This window comes from Sander lucioperca, chromosome 16 (assembly GCF_008315115.2).
Source record: "Sander lucioperca isolate FBNREF2018 chromosome 16, SLUC_FBN_1.2, whole genome shotgun sequence".
Classification (NCBI taxonomy): Eukaryota; Metazoa; Chordata; class Actinopteri; order Perciformes; family Percidae; genus Sander; species Sander lucioperca.
The window spans coordinates 27,734,782-27,756,310 of NC_050188.1; the positions used below are offsets into that span (position 1 = coordinate 27,734,782).

A 21,529-nucleotide genomic window follows, 5' to 3' on the forward strand; every position below is an offset into this window, starting at 1 on the left:
TCTGTAGAAGATCTGTAGCCAAACAATTTGCAACATTTTTGAAAAGGCCCGTTGGTAGAATATCAAGGCAGCAGGAGGAGGTTTTCAGATGTTGTATAATGTCCTCCAGGTTTTTATGGTTAATCATATGAAATTGGGTCATATTGGAATCTGTTTTGCCTGGACACTGTGACAACACATACCCTGTACTCGATATGGAAGCACTGACTGTTTGTTTAATTTTCTGAATTTTGTCATTGAAGAAGGTGGCAAAATCATTGCAGGCCTTTGTGGATAAAAGTTCAGATGCTACTGGTACTGGAGGGTTTGTTAACCTATCAACAGTTGCAAACAAAGCACGTGAATTATTATTGTTTTTGGCAATAATGTCCGAGAAGAAGGACCGCCTTGCATTCCTCAGTTCCAAATTATAAGTGCGAAGTCTCTCTTTATAGGTGTTGTAGTGGACCTGGAGATTAGTTTTTCGCCACCTGCGTTCTGCTTTTCGACACTTTCTTTTTTTCTGTTCTTACCAGTATGGCATTTCTCCATGGAGATCTTTTCTTATCAGAGACAGTTTTTACCTTAATGGGAGCAATGGCATCAATAACATTTGTAATTTTACAATTGAAATTGTCTACAAGCTCAGTGACTGAGACCCCTGAGAGGGTGGGTGTGGACGAGAAAAGCTGAATGAATGTTTCACTGGTGTTGTCAGTGATATATCGTTTTCTTATTAACTTTGTTTGGACACTTTTGTGCACAGAGATAGTGCCATTAAAGAAAACACAGGAATGATCAGAGAGAGCAGCATCAGTCACCACAACCTTGGAAATGTTCAAACCCTTCGATATAATCAAGTCCAGAGTGTGCCCCTTGTTGTGTGTGGGCTCCGTCACATGCTGAGTCAGTCCATAGTTCTCAAAAATACAACACAGTTCTTTTGTCCCTCTATCCTGGGGGTTGTCAACATGAATGTTGAAATCACCAGCAATAACTACACAGTCAAAGTTAATACAGATTAAAGACAGCAGTCCACTAAAGTCGTCAAAGAAGGATGTACAGTATTTAGGTGGCCTGTAGATATTAGAAATATAGGTCGAGAGGGGGACCTTAGCTGAAGAGCCACATATTCAAAAGAAGCAAAGTTTCCATAAGCTATTTGAGTATATTGGAACGAGTCGTTAAACAAAATGGCGACTCCACCTCCTTTCTTATTCGCTCTATTCTCACTCATAAAACTGAAGTTAGGGGGAGCTGACTCAATGAGAACAGCATCACTGTTATTATGGTCTAACCAGGTTTCAGTTAAAAACATAAAATCAAGATTGTGTTTAATAATAAAATCATTGATTAAAAATGATTTACCCGCCAAAGACCTGACGTTTAGTAAGGCTAATGTTAGTGTGTTAAAATAATTATCTGTCTCGTTTTTTGGGACAGGCTGTGGCTGATGAGGAATGGATGCTAAATTTGCTAAGTTGGCAGTTAAGTGCTTCTTTTTCTTACTTAGCGGATTCACCATTCTTTTTCTATTACCTATCACAACATAGATTGACGAAGAATTGAATACACAGGGCCCAGGCTTGTCCTGGAAAGAGTCATGAGTGCCACTAGGCACTAGCACATATCAGTTAAAGCTTGTTTCATTCTGTACACAAGCATACTTATCAGTCTGTTGAGAAGGAGTTAGCTGCCGTCCTTGAGGGGGCAGAGGTGCCTGGCGTTTTACTTTCAGTGGTTGAGTCCAAACAGGGTCAGTTTGATGCTGGGGGCGAGTGATGGGAGAAGGTAGTGGGGTAAACTTGGTTCCAGCATCTACCAGCTGCTCCATCCGGTCAGTGAACCCCAACATGTGGTAGGGGGAAACAGGGGAAAGGGTGAGTGGGGAGAGCGATGGATCATCAAAGGCGTCGGTGTTGGTAAGGTTGAAGGGGGTTGAGATTTCTCGTCTCCGCTCTGAGGTCCTCCATGGTCAAATCTTTGCTCAGGTGGGGGCTGTGGTGGATCACTGCCGCACTTTGTTGTGTCTTCCTCTTGTTTTGTTTGTGTTGATTTATCTTGTCCTGTGTCCTTGGCTGATGGAGCAGATGTGTGGTGCAGAAAGTAAAGTAGGCTAGAGGTGAACAGCTTTACTCCTGGTTTGTTAAGGAAAAGTCCATCTGCTTTAAAAAGATGTCTGCTGTCCCAAAATTTTTTTTAAATTGTCAATGAACCGCAGAGAGTGGACGGTACATGCAGTTGAAAGCCATTTGTTCAGTGCCAACAGTCTGCTGAATCTCTCAGCTCCTATTCTGACTGGCGGTATAGGGCCACTGATAAACACCTTCGCGTTTAGGGAGCTGACTGTGTTCAGCAGAATCATGAAGTCACAATTCAGCACTTCAGACTGTTGCTTTACAACATCATGTGACCCTATATGCAGTATAATGTTTTTCACAGTTGGGTGTGCTGCCATGATATCCGGGATTCTTTGGGCTAAGTCAGACACCATGTCTTTGGGAAAACAGAGAATTTTGGTGTTTTTACTGCTTTTTATGTTTTTTACAGCAGAGTCACCCACAATCAGAGTTTGGTGCCCAGTCGTTAGCTTTCCCTGTAGATTTTTACTTTTTGAATTGCTCTCAGTCCTTACCCTGCTGTGTGACGATGAGACACAATCCAGGTCATGTCCAGGGTCCTGCAGCAGAGGAGCAAATCTGTTATCCAGTTGCACACTCAGTTGTTGGGGAGGCATTTTGTTGCTAATTCTCCCTTTTGCAGCTGTCCACGGCTGTGTCCTACTGAGTACAGGGGTAGAAGAGGCGCTCTGCCTGGATGGTAATGCAGGCCAGCCGTTCATATCACAAATCTCAGGGCGCTGTGCCCTGCCCGTTAGTCGTCCTTTCCAGGAAAAGGATTTACTCTTAGGCTTTGCACCAAAAGAGTTCCAGGGAGGACTATCACTTGTTGATTTGTTACTTATTCCACAGCCCTCCTGTTTGTCCGTAGTCTTGCTGGTGCTAGTTAGCCGTGTGTTGGCATGCTTCTGTCCATTGTTTTGGGTCAATGGTAAAGTGGTGTCATTCCCACATGATCCGTTCACTTCCAGGTTTACTTCTAACCGTTGAATTTTGGTTTCCAGAATAACAATCTTCTGAAGGAGTTTGTAGTAGTCCTCCATGGAGAAGGGAGGCATCTTGCTGCTAATTAGCTTTAGCTACAATCACTTTAGGACAGGCTTGAGCTATTGGTAGGCCACACTCACGCAGAAAAATGTTGAAATATGGCAATAGCCTACTATGTCTACAAAAAATGTATAGTCCAGTGATTTATAAGTATCCAAGAGCCGCTGCTCATAGTTTCTCTCAGAGGAAAAGTAAGATTATCAGCAGAAATATGCAAGCAGAGACAGGAGCAAGCAGCAAAGCGTCTGCACTGTAAGAAGCAGCCAGCAGTATCTTCCCTGGTGACCCTCTGATACAGAGAAGCGCCACTGCTATGGAGACGTATTACGTTTCGCGCACGCGCAGAGTGTACGCTCAAGTCGGTGTCGCCTCAGTGTGTTTTGAGGCATTTTTTTGGACCTCGGGGACCCAACTGATCAGTCCGACTACCTTTTGTGCTAGTCAGGAGGCCAAAACTGATATTAAAACTTTGTCGGACACTTTTTGGTACAAGCATACAACCTAACCAGTATTAATATTTAACCCCTCAACATGTGTTCTAGCCAGGTTGTCAGCTTAGAAAATGTTTTTTTGTCCATTTTAACACTATATTCTTAAAAGTGGTAAAAGCGTATTTTTTTTCCAAAGTGCTTCCATTTTCTTCCATGTTACCTACTGTAATTTTGGGCAAATGTGCAATGTAATCCAACTTATGGGCAAGCATGATCATTAAAAAATAATCAATAAATACCACAAGAGTATCACACCACAAGGGGCACTGTTGAGTCAGCACAGCTGTGATTTGGCATGAGGCAGCAGATCCAGAGAAGACGATCACAGCAGGTGTCAACAGTCTGAACAAAACTTTATAAAGGAGTGAATCACACAATCACACAACAGATTAACTTGGTCTATTTGTCTACACAAACATTTACCTCAATATTCTACCATTCTGCAATGAAATGTTGCCAGAAACAGGTAGGCTAAACTGTTTTCCAACTAGCTATACTTCCCAGACAGATAGCTAGGCTAATTTACTTTCATAATTACTAGCTTACTTACTAATAGGTAAATTAAGTTTTGTGCAGATGTGTAATAGAAATATTATGTTTATAATTTATTTGCTGCACAGCAGCCTATTTTACAGTCTGCTAGCTAAAAGTGTTTAGCTAGCAAAAGTGTTAGCTAAAAGTGTTTAGCTAGCAGATAGCCAGTTTGTTAGATAGCCAAGCCCTCAGTTTATGTCAGAGGACATTGCAGTGATCCACTGAAGGAATTTAATCTAAAATGTGACCAATTTGACCGGTCTTGCTCTAAAAAGGCCAGACTTAACCTGACTCCAATTCTTTGGTCACTATTTTCTGTTCGTTTACTGGTAGATCAAAGAAATAAAACTCAGGAATCAAATCAAGACCAAGATTCGTCCAGTTAAAGTTAATAACAAGTTTAGTGAATGATATTGCAGAAATACAAGTACATGTACATGGATCTGATACAAGGCAAAGTCTATCTCCTAACGGACCGACAGCGTTTCCCCCAGCATCAGGTGCTGCTAAGTTAAAATGCTGTCTATTTATCCATTTCTGTCCCATCCCTGGTGGTGCCCTCATCAGTTTGGATCTGGTCCAGATCTTCTGGCTCCAGCCGGCTCCTGACTAATTTGTAACACTGTATAAAAAACATGACCTTGACTTCCAATTCTCAGCTCAGAAGAAGCATGCTGCTATTGTTGGATTTCTAACACCTGTGTTTTAATCTCCAGCAAACTTTAAGGAGTTTTCATGAGAGCCAGGTCATTTCCATACAGTGTCACAAATCCCGCGCTTGCATAGTGCTGACCATTGTTTTGCCTCGTTCCCTCCCCTGAACAGAGAGTTTCTTTCTCACCCTTCCTTTAACCCAGGGAAACAGCAGCATTGAGGTCAGCCCCATGAACTCTAAAACCTTTTCTCAACACTTTCACAAAATATATTCTAACAATCCCTCTTTATGCACTGCTCACGCGGTGCATACTGTAATAAGTGTGAAACTAAAAATTTTAGAAAAATTTCATATCCCTCTTTTTACATAGCAAACACTATGTAACATAAAAAACTAGCTAATCTCTAACTACCTAACTGTTAACCTAGACACAATATAAGATGATTAACAACATAAAAAAGAGAAAAAAAATGGACTACGATACTGGTAATAAAAATGGCAGTGCGCTGTGGTGCGTGTAACCTATATGTAGAATTGAGCTGCTAGTGTAAGCTGCAGAATACATTGCTGTCTATGACTATACTTGGTGGTTACATTTATTTTTGTGGAAATCTCTAAACATAATGGAACAGCAAAAATTTCAACATGAACATCTACTTCTATTAAAATTGTAAAACCACACTTCAAATCTATGTCTTGCTTAAGGCTATACTGACAACAAAACTACTAAAATTAGACTTATGTTTTAGCTTTTCAGTTTCATTAATTCAAATCAAAAGGCCTATTGAGGCCACGCGCAAAACTGTGAAACAAAGTAGGATCAGGAAAAGAGGATAGAAAAACAGTTGGAGATAGGACGGATGGGAATTGGATAGAGAGGGGGCACTGGGTGGTGACAGGGGATTAATTTAGACCCAGCGAACTAGACTTCTTCTTCCTCTGAGGAAGTATCAATCTCATAAAAATTGTTAATTAAGATAACTTGGAAGTGGAGCTTCTTGGGTGGCTACCATTTGGGGGAGCACCCTCTTTTGATAGGGCCGTAGTTATCAATCTATTGATTAGAGTTCTGAGACAGGGTATTGCACAACACCTGCAGCAGATGAGGATACCAATAAACACAGCTATGGAAATCAATATTGACATTATCATGTCTTTTCATCCTTTAAACATTCCATGCATCCAATTGGCTACAGACTCACATTGTACGTAACTTAAGCATTAATATCAACGTTAAATATTGAATTTTTCTACTAATTTTTTCAAGCCATCAGAGAGAGAGTTGTTCTCAGCTGGTTTAGCAATGCCCTTCTCCGCATCCCATGTGTATTTAGCAAAACGCTGTAATACAATTCAAATTTTGTTTACTGCTTCCCACCAGAAAAGAATGACTCAAACGCCCGTGCCAAATTTGATTGCGTGCAATAAACTTGTCTTTATCACACATGCACAATCTGTCATCAAAAGTGCTACCAGGAGTGCCCCTCCTTGCTCGGTACGGGACAGGTTCAGGTGCAGCTTGTGGAGCATGGAAGATACATCGTTGAACTGCCTCCACACAGCCCTACACCTCAGCTCTACTGGCGCTTTGATTAACAAACCATGAGGCCAAGTGGTTACCTATGTCGGTAGTGATGTTAACACCAAGACGAGCTTAGTAGATGCACACTTTCCCCTTCTGTTCTCGAGGAGCAGGTGTCATTACCTGGAAAAGGTTTAAGTAACAGGTGAGACAATATTTACTGAAGGAAACAGTAAACTCAATGACTTGTATTTTCCTTTTTAGATGTGAGGTTTAAAGAGTGCATAGCTAAACAGACTAAAGATACATTGCAAACCTGTGACATCATTTTTGTTGTTTAATTTTGAATAGGGTCTTACTGTGGAGCATGCTTATGCAATTGTTCCATAGCTGTTTTATCTTTGCGGGTCAAGTCGGTTGGATAGGTGACAATTTGATCTTGCAAAATAAAGGTTGTCTCGGGTTCAGTGACTGGAGGTTCTTGTACGCGGATAGCAATTCTCTCACATGGGTCTTTTCCAGCTACATCTAAACACACCCAATAGATACCCTGGTCTGCCTTGTTTACATTCCTCACTGTCACTATACTATCCCAATTAGGTGACTGGCCATTCGACGGTTTTCTAACTAAGGTCCATCTGGACGTCTGCTCGGTTTCGGCTTTGTAACCCTCGGAATCTGTGTGAGAGTGTTGGAACACATGGTCCCAACTGGTACAGTACTCTGTGCAGAGATAGGCTTGATCGGTAGCCCTTCCTCTCACTTTGCACACAAATTGTTGGCCTGAACATGGGTCTACAGTAAATGACTGCGTTCTGCCCCTGGTTAATGTAATCGAGTGGGTTGCATGGTGACTTTGTTTTATTCGTCGATGGTCATGGGTAGGCATGGTTGGTATGCTCGGTTGTGTATCAGTGGTCAGATTCAGAGTCAGATTCGTAGCATTGATTTTGGTTATTTTCCTGTTTTTTAGCAGCTGCAGGTCGTGCCATATTATTGGTGGCAGTATTATTAGTGCAGCTAAGAAGAGGAAACACATCGTTCCCCTGAGTCCGCACAGTCCCGGAAGTCTAAAAGGATGCCACGGGCGTCTGTGGTCCATTTTTGGTTGGGCTTCTGGTTAGAGACTCTTTACTGATGAGTCTAGTTCACTTTCTCCTCTAATATGGTTGAGGGATGCAATCTATATATATATAGATATACGTATATATGTATACATATATATTTTCTTCACTGGGTTTGAGACGATCCACTAATAACACTTTTCTAGTCTAAAAGACTCCCTTTGTAGCCCAGACTCCCCTCTCCCACTTCGGATCAGTGAGACTAGACTCCTCAGCCCGCTCTGTCTCCCCCAGACAACCCAAATACCTTATTACAGTGTGATGAAGGTGAATCCAGGTGGTCCTTTCAGTGATTTCAAAGTGGTAGCAGTAGAGAGTAGGGCTTGATTTGATTCCACCTAGGGCTGGACCATATGTTTCGCTTTATCACTTCAAGGAGCACCTAGCCACCGGGTTCCTGATGTTAAGTCAAACAGAACAAAACAGAATTTTTAGCCATAAAACAAACAAGCAAACCGAATTTTCGGCGATATCGATGAAAACAAACAAAAAGAATTGGTATAAACAAATTTAAACTTTCTCTTTAAATCCAGAAAACAAAATACCCAAAATAACACGTTATTTATTAAAACACTTTATTTAAATTTATTAAAACACTTTACTTAAATTTGGTATGCTATGCTATCCCTCTTTTGAGGCATGCAAACTCATGACTCATTAACAAATCAAAATTATTATCTTTTTTTTTTTTTTTAAACACCCTCCTTTGTCACAATAGCAAAAGCTGTATAAAATAACAGAAGTTGAAAGATAAATGTTCACCAAAATGCACTACATAGTGTAAAAAGATGTGTCATATAGCAAGTCCAAATAATACAGAGTCTGTATGTAGCGTTACTAACAAACCCAGCAGAGTCTAATAGAACAGGTTATTTAAAACGAAATCTCATAGCTACCTGAAATGGCTTCAATTATAATCTCAACCAATGAACTGAGATCAATCAAACAAAACATGTTGTCTATTTCCGGGATCTTCAATATGGGGTAAGTTTTTTTTTTTTTTTTTTTTTTTAAATTAAAGTGTTAACATGAGTCCAGTATATCATTAGCAAATATAAATCCCCACTGCTCACTGACCTCCAGGGAAGGAAGTCTGTAAAGTAGCCATCCACAGATACAGTAAATCTTAAGGATTCACCACGGCCCATGCATGTTTAGCATTAAAACATGATTTGTAGAACCACAATTCCATGCACTAGGTAGGTAATATCAAGGTGTTAGTACGCCCTACACGTAGGTCCAGTGTAATGTGCAAATGCATTCATAATATATATAGCAGGGGGCAGTGATCCCTTAAATCACAGGTGTATTTCATATATGATTTGGGTCGCAACAGAAAGTAAGCGCTGTCCAGTGTTTATAAAAACCATCACGAGTTAAAATGTACCCTAGAGCTAGTTGTATTAGAAAGAAAGTAACAAATATAGAAAGCAAGTTAAAAATGTACCACAGTACAGTGGTGCTAAGTGTAAGCAACAATAGCACGATTTATGTTTGACTGTCAAATGTGAGTGTGCGCGTGTGTCTGCGCATCTGGGAAGCCCCACCCTGACTGTTCCCAGAGGGCCCACTAAGAAACCACACCCCATTTGTAGTCAACCTTGAAATTTGAGCCACTGCACTGGGAAGACACAGAGCAGCACACAACATACAAGTTCACCAAGGGCCACACTGGAAAATGAGAACCACATCAAGGGCCAGACATGTAGATTGTCGACATGCTTTTATTTAATCAAAAATTAAATGCCTCGCATAATCTTCTCATACATAGTTAGATAGAAATACAAAACGTAAAAAAGGTAAGCAAAAATGCTGTTAGCCATTATAGAAGAAAGTGGCCAAAAGTTTGAAAAAAGCAACAAACTACAAAGAAAAAGCAACTAAACTTTAGGTGGGCCAAAATTATTGTAAACCAAATGTGATATGCGGGTCGGATAAAAATCTATTTGGCCAGCTGGCCTTGAGTTTGACACACGTGCCCCAACCTAAAAATAGAAAATAAATAAAAGCAAGCTAAACCCTCAGCTAGGTCCTGATAATATCCATGTACGAGACAGCCGTTGTGTCTCGGAACTTAAAACCCTCTTTTCAGACCTAAGCACAACTCAGAGCAATAAGCAACAAGGAAAGAGTACAAAATGAAATAGACATTGTGAAGTGTAGCCTATGAGATATCAGTTTCCAAAACTAAGCAAGTGTCAATGCAGGTGAGACAGATGGAGGTACGATGGATATGAGTGAAGCTGTCAGAACTGTGAGACTGCACAACACACAGCAACAGTTTTAGTCACTGTCATGCATTAGATCACTTATCAACTTGGAAATGTCATTCCAATCAGTCTGCGACTCATTTTCCTGTATTAGCCTGTCCCACCCAGTTTTGACAGCTCCACAATAATAGGTTTGTGGGGGAAACGCTTTGTGTCTGTGTTGTGTGAGCAATAGCGTCTTCAAAGCGTTTGGTAAAGAAAGGAGGAGTTCTTCCATGCTATGTAAACGCACAGCCAATCTACGTCTGGTCTGACAACAGTGAAACATTTCACTGTAGTCGACCTTAAGCAACAGAGTAAGAAAATGCAGATAGGCATAGCAGTAGAAGAAGTCAAATCATTTGTGCAAAGAAGTACTAAAGTAAAATTGCAAACAATGGGCTGACGCCAGTAATAATTCAAATCAAATAAAACCTACGTAAAAAATGTATGTAATAAAAATAACATGCCCCAAAGGTGAGGAAAAATAAACAAAAATAGTAATGCAGAAAAGTGCTCATATTTTCGAAAAAGAAAGATCAAAACGGTCAAATCAAACAAATAAGTGTTCCATTCAGCAGGTCTTATAGGTATGACTGTTAGGCAGTTCAAACAATAAAACACCATAGTTCATATGTTTTGTTTATACAGGGGAACTCCTAATTTGTCTTTTTTGGTAGAATATATCAGATTACAAGAATATCTGAACGCATTTACAAAATCCCGATACTGACTTTTTGGCTTTGAAATCTTAAATTAGTGATGTATACAAAAGTAACATTAGTTGTCTTAAAGTTTCTAGGTTATGGTGCTTGTGATATAGCATTTTTTAATTTAATTTAAGTGGTTACCCTCCTGAGGTAGAATGTAGTCCCAACACATCAACAAGTTAGTTGTTACTGACCTCATGTCTTTGCGCAGACAAGAATATTAGGAGTGTCAGTCCTGTTCTGGTAACGAGGCCAGCCAGACGTCATTTGACACAAAGCAAAAATGGACTGCCTGCTGGAGGTTCAAATTTGGAAAGGTTAGCAAACATTATTTTTTGAAGAAAAATGGTTGGAGACTTATAATCAATAATGAGGACAATACATAACATTTCCGAAGAGCAATTTTTAAGGGGACACAAATAATACAGCCACAACTATACTGGTAAAGGACATGTATGCACAGAGGAAAATCTTAATACTATAATTAGTGTAGCATAGACTGTACCATTATCCTTCTTTTCAGTGTTTCTCTCAATTCAATGGAAAAGCTGACGAAATTTACCAAAATATTCTTCTTTAAAGCCATGTATTTATTTTGAAGTTTACAATCAAGTGACAAAAATACCTTAACACATAATGATTTAGTTTGAAAGAGTGTCCCCAAAAAGAAATACAATGGTTTTATACAATTGTTAAGTTAGCTGATCATAATGTAAATTAGTGAGCCGCTGGTAAAGATCATCTGCTCACCCTGACAGCCACACACCTCCTAAAATATGAACTAACGTGACATTATATTATACTAACATAACAAACTTTTATTTGACTTTTTATGACTAATTTATTAATTACTATTTGAGAAAAGAGTCATCCTCATCTAATGTCTAATATGAATAAAATAGCCTTGAACCACCTACTTAATACATTCCTGTCACTATCTGATGTGGCTGTGAGTCGAGGGCAGATCCTAATGTGCAGCAGGCAGTGGACCAAACCACTGAGAGGTCAGGGAGGGGGAACTCAAAATGTTTTGTTAATGTTTCTAAACTTAAAATCTACCCCTCCCTTTTTCATCTGGCCCAACAGACAGAGAAAAAGCATACCGAAAGTAAACACGGATAAATACTGTTTTAAGGTAGGAAATTGATTGTGGAAGTTAACCTTTATAACTTTTAATCAAATGTGCGTTTCACGAGTTATTGCAATTTAATTTCACAATTTCCATCAGCTAATGGCACTATGGGAAGGCATATTTTCCGTCATTAATAGGAAAACTGTCATCTATATATAGTTCAGAGGAAAGGCAAAGAGTAGGTCAATGGTCAATTTGACTTCTGAGTGAAGAGTAACTGTTATGTAATTCTATACAATTCACCGACACGTCATACACAATATATATATATATATATATATATATATATATATATATATATATATATATATGCTGGTGAAATAGAACAAGGGCTCAGAGATATGATCGCTACTAACAATATCAATAGGAACTCCATTACCCTAATTTAAACTATTTCTGTCTCAGATTTTGTGAAACGGTAGGAATGGGAAAACTACACAGGCCCCAGTTCAGTATGCTGAGGATGAGTGAATAGCAAGCTTGACCAGAGACCCATGCCACTGAGGTGCTATTTTGAAGATAATTTAGTGGGGCAGCAGGGTTCTCTGGACAGCCTCACCAGGGTTGTGGCTATTGTGGAGCCCGTTGGTTTCGGCACCGGGGGCCCTGTTGGCTGGGAAAAAAATACACGCCCTGCTGCACTGAGTCCTGCGCAGCCTGCCTGTTGTTTGGACAGTGTCTGCGGAAGTGCCCTAGGTTACCACACGCATAACACAACCCTGGCCGGTTGTGCTGGTCCTGTGGCTGTCCGTGGTTTTGTGGCCACTTCTGATAGCCGCCCTGCAATCCACCTCTCCCTCTACCACGCCCACGGAACTGACCCTGAGGAGGCTGATAAGCGTTTTAAGCTGGAGACCCATAAGGAGGGGGCTGATACTGGGGTGCCTGCTGTTGAAAGGAGGGTGGCATCTGAGGCTCCACTAGTGGGGCCTGAATATGTATTTTTAGCGCTTTAAGTTTTTGTAGTAACTCATCCTGTTGCTCAGGAGTTTCAGCATTTAAAATGAGTACGGTTAACATGTCCCAACCTCAAGTGTCTTGAGATAATTATTGTTATGATTTGATACTATAAATAAAACTGAATTGAATTTTATTTTATTTTATTTTATTTATTTATTTTTTTTGCCAATTCAAGTTATTAAAAAAATGATCGTGTGTGTTACAGTTCAAGCTGTTATGTTCGTGTGCTGAGAGACAAAAGGCCTGCAGCAGGCTCCTCCTCGCTGCTGCAGCCGCTCACTAACAGACAGCTCCTCCCCGTCGGAAAACGCCCACCTGTAACCTGATCCAGTCACGCTCTGACTGCTGTCTAACAGTTCTTTCCCTCTCAAAGCTAGTCCACTTTGTTTTTCTCCCTCTTCAATATACCAAACAGGTATATTATATTAAGAACCGTAGCACTTTGAGATTAGTTCTAACTGCAAAATGTATTACAGATAAAGTCTATTCCAATTATCATCGTTATTATTATTATTATTATTATTATTATTATTAGATTATAGGTATATCAGTAAGTATATGACAATATAGTTCAGAGTGTTAGAACGCTTACTGAGGAATTCATACCAACAAAACACCCAAAAATCAGCGAACCATGTCACTGAAAACTCTTGATCAGTGATATCGGTTTATTCGTCAATTGAGGCTATAGAAAACACCTTATGGAAGATATTACATTTAACTAAGGTGTCTTATGGCCGTAAAGGACACCTTTATAGCAGTGTTAAACAACGTCTACGGTGTGTTATAGTTGTGGGGGACACCTTATATCATGATGAACTATCACTATGGTGTTTCATAGGATTTTAACCTTATACAATGTTACCCGTATCACAATGATCATAATGAGAGTCAGGTGTAACAGTTTATAGAAATGACACTCAGCAGCAGTCTAAAGTAGATTATTGTATTCTATTAACAGTCATATAGGTAATATTGTATTATACATAAAAATTAGATGATTCGATCAATAGTGTACCGATCTTAAGACGGGGAGTTATCAACCTCTCCCCGGAGTATGTCCTATGTTATTATCTAGTTAATATGCGCAGTTAACCCCAAACTACAAAACCTCACACATACACAGAGAAACAGACAAAGACAACCAAAACAGCTCAACCACAATGAGCACATGTAGAACAATCAGATATCACACAAGCAAAACAGACTATAAAAATGACACACTAGAACAAGTAAAACCGACAAACAGCGCCAGATATTACACAAAACACAGTAAACAACCATAAACCAATACACTGCCACCAGAAAAGGCGTGAGCCCCTGGGTTTAGAGACTGGAGGGCCCAGAGCTCAGTTTCTAAATAATCTTACAGTCGCACAAGTCAATCTGAGTCCTTACTGCGTGTTCAGTTCTTTGTGCATTTCTGATTTATCTGAAAAAGGCCAGGTAGCGTGTATAGACTTCACTCGAGCCGCGTACCCTTGTCTGATGATTGTTATCACACCAGAGACACCTTTGTCAGACTTCTGTTTGTTCTCATAAAAAGCCAAGCGGTATGTATGGATTTCACCCGAGCTACACGCTCCTGTCAGTGATTTTACACACTGAGACACTTTTCAGAGAACAAAACAGGGAAACTTTCACTAGAGGTAATGCCCTTAATTCCTCAAAAGATCTCGCTGTGACCTCATGGCTCAAAGGCCAAGTGTTCAGGGGAAAACACTCAATAGCCAGCCATGGAATCCCATATGCAACGTTGAATTAAGAATTCTAACATGCATGAAACGTTCATTCAACATAAGATTTTGCACGAGCACTGTAAATCTGGTAGTCGACCACCTAAAAATCACTCCCTTCACAGACGAAGGGGCATCATCTCCCTTCAAACTCACAGTTGAAGGGGCATCACCTCCCTTCAAACTCACAGTTGAAGGGGCATCACCTCCCTTCAAACTCAGTCACAGTTGAAGGGGCATCACCTCCCTTCAAACTCACAGTTGAAGGGGCATCATCATGGCAATAACATCCACAGCGCGTTTTAAGACCAATGTGAAATGCTCAAATCACTAGACCACATTCCTCAGTCAAGGAGCCTAGGCATGCGATATCATTCACCAAATTACAGCCAAATTGAAATGCTCAGATGTCACACACTCACCTAGGTCCAAGATAAATTTAGTAATGAAGTCCAAATTGTGAGAAATTCGGTCTGAAGAGACAACAGGCATCTCTTACCTTTTAAGTTGTGTCGGCCGATTGGACCCAGAGAGCAGAGAGTCTGAGATGTGAAGACAGCCAAAAAAATCTGGACAGCTTCAAGTGGAAGAGTGAATTGATCTGTCACCAGCACGTCGGGGTCACCATGAAGGAATTTAATCTAAAATGTGACCAATTTGACCGGTCTGGCTCTAAAAAGGCCAGACTTAACCTGACTCCAATTCTTTGGTCACTATTTTGTGTTCGTTTACTGGTAGATCAAAGAAATAAAACTCAGGAATCAAATCAAGACCAAGATTCGTCCAGTTAAAGTTAATAACAAGTTTAGTGAATGATATTGCAGAAATACAAGTACATGTACATGGATCTGATACAAGGCAAAGTCTATCTCCTAACGGACCGACAGCGTTTCCCCCAGCATCAGGTGCTGCTAAGTTAAAATGCTGTCTATTTATCCATTTCTGTCCCATCCCTGGTGGTGCCCTCATCAGTTTGGATCTGGTCCAGATCTTCTGGCTCCAGCCGGCTCCTGACTAATTTGTAACACTGTATAAAAAACATGACCTTGACTTCCAATTCTCAGCTCAGAAGAAGCATGCTGCTATTGTTGGATTTCTAACACCTGTGTTTTAATCTCCAGCAAACTTTAAGGAGTTTTCATGAGAGCCAGGTCATTTCCATACAGTGTCACAAATCCCGCGCTTGCATAGTGCTGACCATTGTTTTGCCTCGTTCCCTCCCCTGAACAGAGAGTTTCTTTCTCACCCTTCCTTTAACCCAGGGAAACAGAGACATTGAGGTCAGCCCCATGAACTCTAAAACCTTTTCTCAACACTTTCACAAAATATATTCTAACACCACTCAACAAGAAACCAATCAGACTAGTGTAGTGAAACATTTCTTTGCCTTTCAGATGAGATAACATGGATCCAGAGGGAGCTGTAAGCCTAGCGTCCAAAGAAAAACAAATAGGAAGAGATATTGATTGGGAAAAATTTTTCATTTGTCAAGACAAATATGGAAAATAGAGCCAAGATAAAGCCCTAAGAAATCCTTCTAAGAATGGGCTAAAGTGTATTAGATTGAGAGCAAATGAACGGGCGAAATACCAAGACGTGGAGTATGCTGATACCCTGGAGAGAATTGAGGAGTTTCTGGACACAGAAACTGAAAAGATAAAATGGCACAAAACATGCTATGCAGCTTTTACAAATGTGACTTGTATTTCCCGCCTGAAGAAACACTTTGAAAGTGAAAAGAAATCACTAAATCTTGCAAGCAACTGCCAGTTGATCACCACTAGGAGTTTGATGCCTTCAGTGTCTTGGGAAAAATGTATTTTCTGTCAGAAAGACAAGCCTGAGGACAAACTTCAAAACATCCAAGTCATGACTACATCTAAAAAGATTCTTGATCTAGCTCAACAAGACACAGAATTGCAACTGAGGCTTGCAGGAGTCAATGACTTGATTGCCGCAGAAGGCAAGTATCATCTTATCTGCTACAGGGAGTTCCTCAGGAAGTATCAGAGCACTTCGTCAAGAGCAGGTGATCCATATTCTATTTGCTTACACAATGTGGCAGATGAGCTTAGAGCAGGACTTGCCAGAGGTGAAATATACTCGTTGAAAACAGTTTGGGAAAGATACTGTAAATTTCTGGGAGACTTTGATTTGGAACCAGGAATATACAAAGGTCAGCGTTTCAAGACAAAGCTTGAAAAGTTGCTTCAGGGAAAAGCACTATTTGTTCAATCAATAAAACCACCAAGCTACACGCTCAAAGGACTTAGTGCAGTTACTTCATGCTATTGGGCACAGCATAAGCTATGAATCAGTGTTGAGAGCAGATACTACCATGGCAAATGAGGCTATGAAGCGATACTTTGAGAATGGTGAAGTATACATTCCACTGAACTTTGTCAATGCTAGTCTCCCTGGGTACATAATGTATGCAAATGACAACATAGACATAAATGAGGAGACCCTTGATGGGAAAGGAACCTTTCATGCTTCCCAGACTGCTGCTTTCAGACGAAGTAATCCTGAAGAAGAAATCCCAAAAATAATGCTGAAATCTGGGAGATCAAAGTCAGTCTCAGTTCCACCAGGAGTGTTTGAACTCAAGGATGCTAACATGAAATCGCAGAAGCCCCCTCCAAAATTTCATGGATCAGTTACACCCGAGATGTATTATTCAGACACACAACTAACTAAACAATCAAAGAACCAAGATCTTGCATGGATTATATGCAAAGTACAGAACACAGATGTTCCATCTTGGAGTGGCTTCAACCACCTTGTGTCAAAATCAGATCACCAAAAATGGAATGATGCCCATCATAAATTCTCCAGCACATGACTATGACACAATCTGGACAGTGTTACAGAACTGCCACAAAATGACTACAAAACTGGGCCAAAGGTACACAATCATAACCTTTGATGAGCAGCTCTACTGCAAAGCAACGATGCTTCAGTGGCACCACCAAAAAGAGTGTGAGGATATTATTATTCTATTGGGTGGTTTTCATGTTCAGATGAACTTTTCAAAGGTCATTGGACAGCAGCTTGCGGATTCTGGACTGAGGGACATTTTTGAGGAAAGTGGTGTGTTCGGAAAGAACACAGCTGAAAACATCATGAAGGGAAAGGGATGGAATCGTGTAGCCCGTGCACACAAACTTGCCTTTGAAGCACTTTGGAGAATACTGTGGCCAACCTTTCTGCAATGGGTGGATGACAGTGATAGCGCAATAGACAACAGTTGCTTTGAGTTGGCAGACGCACTCTCCGAACACATACGATGTGAAGAAATTGAGGCAGCTGCAGCATGCTATGAAGATCTTGTTCTGAAAATTGGAGAGGTTCAAGATCTCCTTGCTGAGTTTGACAAGGCTAATGAAGACAAACCAACATTTACTTTCTGGCGACAATACATGGACCTTGTGTCTATTCTCCTGGCATTCACACGGGCACTGAGATGTGGTGACTGGAAGCTTTACATGTCGGCCTTCAAGAGCATGATGCCCTGTGTGATGGCCACAGCCGTGGCCACACAGCCATCTTAAAGGCGGTAACTTCATACACTAACATTTATCTTAGTTCATGCTGTTTTCCTTAAGATTGGTTTCTATATATTTTCAGACACATTATATAATTTGTTGTAAACAGTTATTTAGTTTAAATAATGTACAAGACACTGGATTTGGTTTACATATATACTTTATTAGTTTTGGATTGTCTTTTTGCTATAACGGTTTTCTTTTGAGCTTACCAGTGTTGCGGATTCCACACCCTGGAGTGAGGCATGCAGGCTGCTGGGACAAAGGGGTGGCGTCTGGAACAACAGCAGCTTTAAAGGGGTGGTGGCCAAATTGGACTCTACCACTACTTATGTCTGGGGGGGGTGTAGCTTTATTTTTTCCCAAGATATTTGAGTTTTGATTTGTGTTGTATCTAGTACATTTATTCGGTTAATGTTAATTAAGATTACATTTCTTTTGGAATAAGTGTTTAGTTGTTTTTTTTGTTATTTGTAGTTTATGTATTAGTGTTATTGTTAGTCTTCCCCTGGGTGTCAAACCTGGTTTGATCAGCCAGTATATAAGTCCCTTTTGTTTCTCTTATAGGAGGTCAGTTGTATTTTTGAGTTTGTTATGTTCAGAGCTTAAGTTCGGTTTGTTTGACCTCTTTTAAGGGCCCAAACTTTATCTTTATTTTGTTGTAATGATTTTGTGGGTAAAATAAAAAAAACCTTTTTTGAAATCCTCTTGTGACTCCTCTTGCCTAACTGCTGGGTCCCTGACATATGGTGGCAGTGGTGGGATCAGCCAGTTGAGGAGTGCAAGGTTTTTTGTTTTGTTTTTTTTTTGTTCCACCATTTTGGTTTTCCTCCATTTTGTGAAGCATGCGAGGAGTGAGAGGGACAAGAGGCGGTCAGACAGAGAATAAGAAGACTGAGTCAACTCATACAGAGAGAGGACATCGGGTGGACGGTGAAGACGCAATGGAGGAGGAAGCACTAAAAGGAGCATCATGTGTTGAGGATGACAATGGCAGAGAGCCAACGCTGAGTGACCTGGCAGGGATTATCCGGTCATTTGCGGGTCAACAGGAGGCCCGGGAAGAAGAATGGAGAGCGCAAGCCAAACGCCAGGAGCACCAGTTCAAGGCACTACAGCATCAGTTTCGCCTTCTGCAGCAAGAGGTCGAGGATCGTACATCTCCAGTCCCCGAGCCTACTTCCACAGTACCGGATCCCTTTGAGGACCACAATTTGAATGAGAATCATCCAAGAGCTCAAGCCTCACCCTCTACAGAGTCGGTCCACCCTACTATGTCTTCAGTAGGTCAGTCTCGATCTCTTTATGAGCCTAGACTTGAAAAATTAACAGAAAATGATGATGTTGAACATTTCCTAATTACGTTTGAGAGAATTGCAGTAACATGTCGGTGGCCAAAAGTGGACTGGGTTTTTCGCCTCCTTCCACTGCTGACTGGTAAGGCCAGAGGAGCCTATGTGCATATGGATATGGATGATGCTCATGAATATGATAAAGTGAAATCAGCGATTCTAAAAAAGTATGATATTAACCCTGAGACCTACAGGCAGAGGTTCAGATCCCTCCATGTGGAACCTGAGGAGAGCCCCCAGGAGCTGTATGGGAGGCTGAAAGAGCTGTATGTCAAATGGATACAACCGCAAGGTAAAACACTTCATGAAATTAGTGAAGTTCTGATCATGGAACAATACTTGAGAATGCTGTCCCCTGAGCTTCAGGTTTGGGTAAAGGAGCATGGGCCGAAATCTGCTGCTGAAGCTGCCACTCTTGCGGATGTGTTTGTGGCTGCCCGGGAAAAAGGCCAGCCATGGAGTAGTATGGGTGGCAAGGACTGCCACAGGCCCATACCCCCTCAGCACCAACAGAGGTCGGCATCAGGAGCGGGTAAGCCTTCCATGAGGGAGAACCAATATGCACCACCCAGAGCTCCTAACCGAACACCAATTTGTTACTTTTGTGGACAGGAAGGTCATATTAAACCGATGTGCCCAAAGAATCCAGTCAAGCTGACCCAGATGTGTTTTGTTCCACGCCAGAGTGTTAACCCTGAACCCAAAGGTAACTATATCAGGAAAATGGTTGGTGTTAAAATCAATGGGGTAAACCTCAGAGCCCTGATTGACACTGGCAGCACTCAGACCCTTGTACAGAGAAAGTATGTACCAGCTAATGCTATCTGCACCTTGGAGACGGTTCCTATTTGCTGTGTACATGGTGATGAGAAGTCTTACCCCACCGCTGATATTTATCTGGAGATAGAAGGACAGGCTTATCTGTTAAATGTGGGAGTTGCGGATCACTTACCTTTCCCTGTAGTTTTGGGTGAAGACCTGCCTGTGCTCTATGACTTGATAAAGCCAGTTCAAAGTTGTAATGTTGTCACTAGAGCTCAAGCTAAGCAGGTGGATGCAGATTCCATAGCTCTCAGTGCCTTGCCCTTCTATGATGCGGAGTTTGAGTCATGTCCCGGGAAGGCTCATAAGACCCGCAGTCAGAGAGGGCAAGACAAATTTCGGGGCACGGCCATACAACCACCAGCCGAGACTACGCCAGATATGCCCCTGGGTTTTCAAATACCTACTGATATAATGCAAATGCAGGAAAATGATCCAACTTTGTCTACCCTTTTGCAGAGAGCACGAGAAAGGAAGCAGATTAACTCTAATGACAGGGGAAAGGAGTATGTCCTACAAAACGGGGTTCTTTATCATCAGAATGGCCAGGTGAAGCAGCTAGTGGTCCCACAGGCGGCCCGAGAAATAGTACTTACCTTGGGCCACTCAATTCCCTGGGCTGGCCACTTAGGGAAACACAAGACCACAGCTCGTATCAAGCGCCATTTCTATTGGCCAGGTTTGCAATCTGACATTGCCCATTTCTGTAGAAGCTGCTCTCAGTGCCAAAAGACATCAATGAAAAGTCCCTCCAAAGCTCCACTTCAACCTCTCCCAGTTATAAGTATCCCCTTTGAACGCCTTGGGATGGACATTGTTGGTCCGGTGGAGAAAAGCAAAACAGGAAACCGTTTCATGTTGGTAGTAACAGACTATGCAACCAAATATCCAGAAGTCTTCCCATTGAAATCAGTTAAAGCAAAAACTGTGGCTTTTTCCTTGGTGCAATTTTTCTCAAGAGTTGGTTTCCCTTGTGAAATCTTAACAGACCAAGGTACTAATTTCATGTCTAAGCTTTTGAAACAGGTTTACCAACTTCTTGGCATAAAGAGGGTATGCACCACTCCCTACCACCCGCAAACAGATGGGCTGACGGAGCGGTTCAATCAGACCCTCAAGCAAATGCTCCGTAAGTTTGTGAATGAGACTGGATCTGACTGGGATCAATGGCTTCCCTACCTCCTCTTTGCATACAGGGAGGTACCCCAGGCTTCCACAGGTTTTTCCCCTTTTGAACTACTGTATGGTCATGAGGTGAGGGGTCCCCTGCCTTATTGAGGGACACCTGGGGAGGAGATCAGGGGAGAGAAGGGACCATTAATGTAATCTCCTACGTTGTACAGATGAGAGAGAAACTGCAGCGAATGGGAGAATTGGCCCAAATACACATGATGCAGGCCCAAAAGCACCAAAAGACTTGGTATGACAAGTCAGCTCGACAGAGAGGCTTTCAACCAGGCCAGAAAGTTTTGGTTATGCTGCCTACCAGTGACAGTAAGCTCCTTGCAAAATGGCAGGGGCCTTTTAAGGTGCAGAAGAAGTTGGGGCCCA

General features: G+C 41.3%; 1 protein-coding gene and 1 long non-coding RNA gene across 2 annotated transcripts; both read left to right on the top strand.

Moving 5' to 3' along the window:
• Positions 1-740: 740 nt before the first annotated feature.
• On the top strand, positions 741-18,568 carry LOC118493312. The gene is made up of 3 exons (XR_004895304.1): positions 741-750; positions 12,729-12,741; positions 17,760-18,568. It is a non-coding gene; the product is annotated as an uncharacterized LOC118493312 (long non-coding RNA).
• An 81-nt stretch (positions 18,569-18,649) lies between these two features.
• Positions 18,650-21,256, top strand: LOC118493397. The gene has a single exon (XM_035993044.1). It carries the CDS (start codon positions 18,650-18,652, stop codon positions 21,254-21,256), a length of 2,607 nt encoding a protein of 868 aa, XP_035848937.1.
• The last annotated feature ends 273 nt before the right edge of the window (positions 21,257-21,529 follow it).

What these genes read in the sequence shown, in the direction of transcription:
- LOC118493397 (XM_035993044.1), top strand. Translation starts at nt 18,650, where the DNA reads ATGCGAGGAGTGAGAGGGACAAGAGGCGGTCAGACAGAGAATAAGAAG.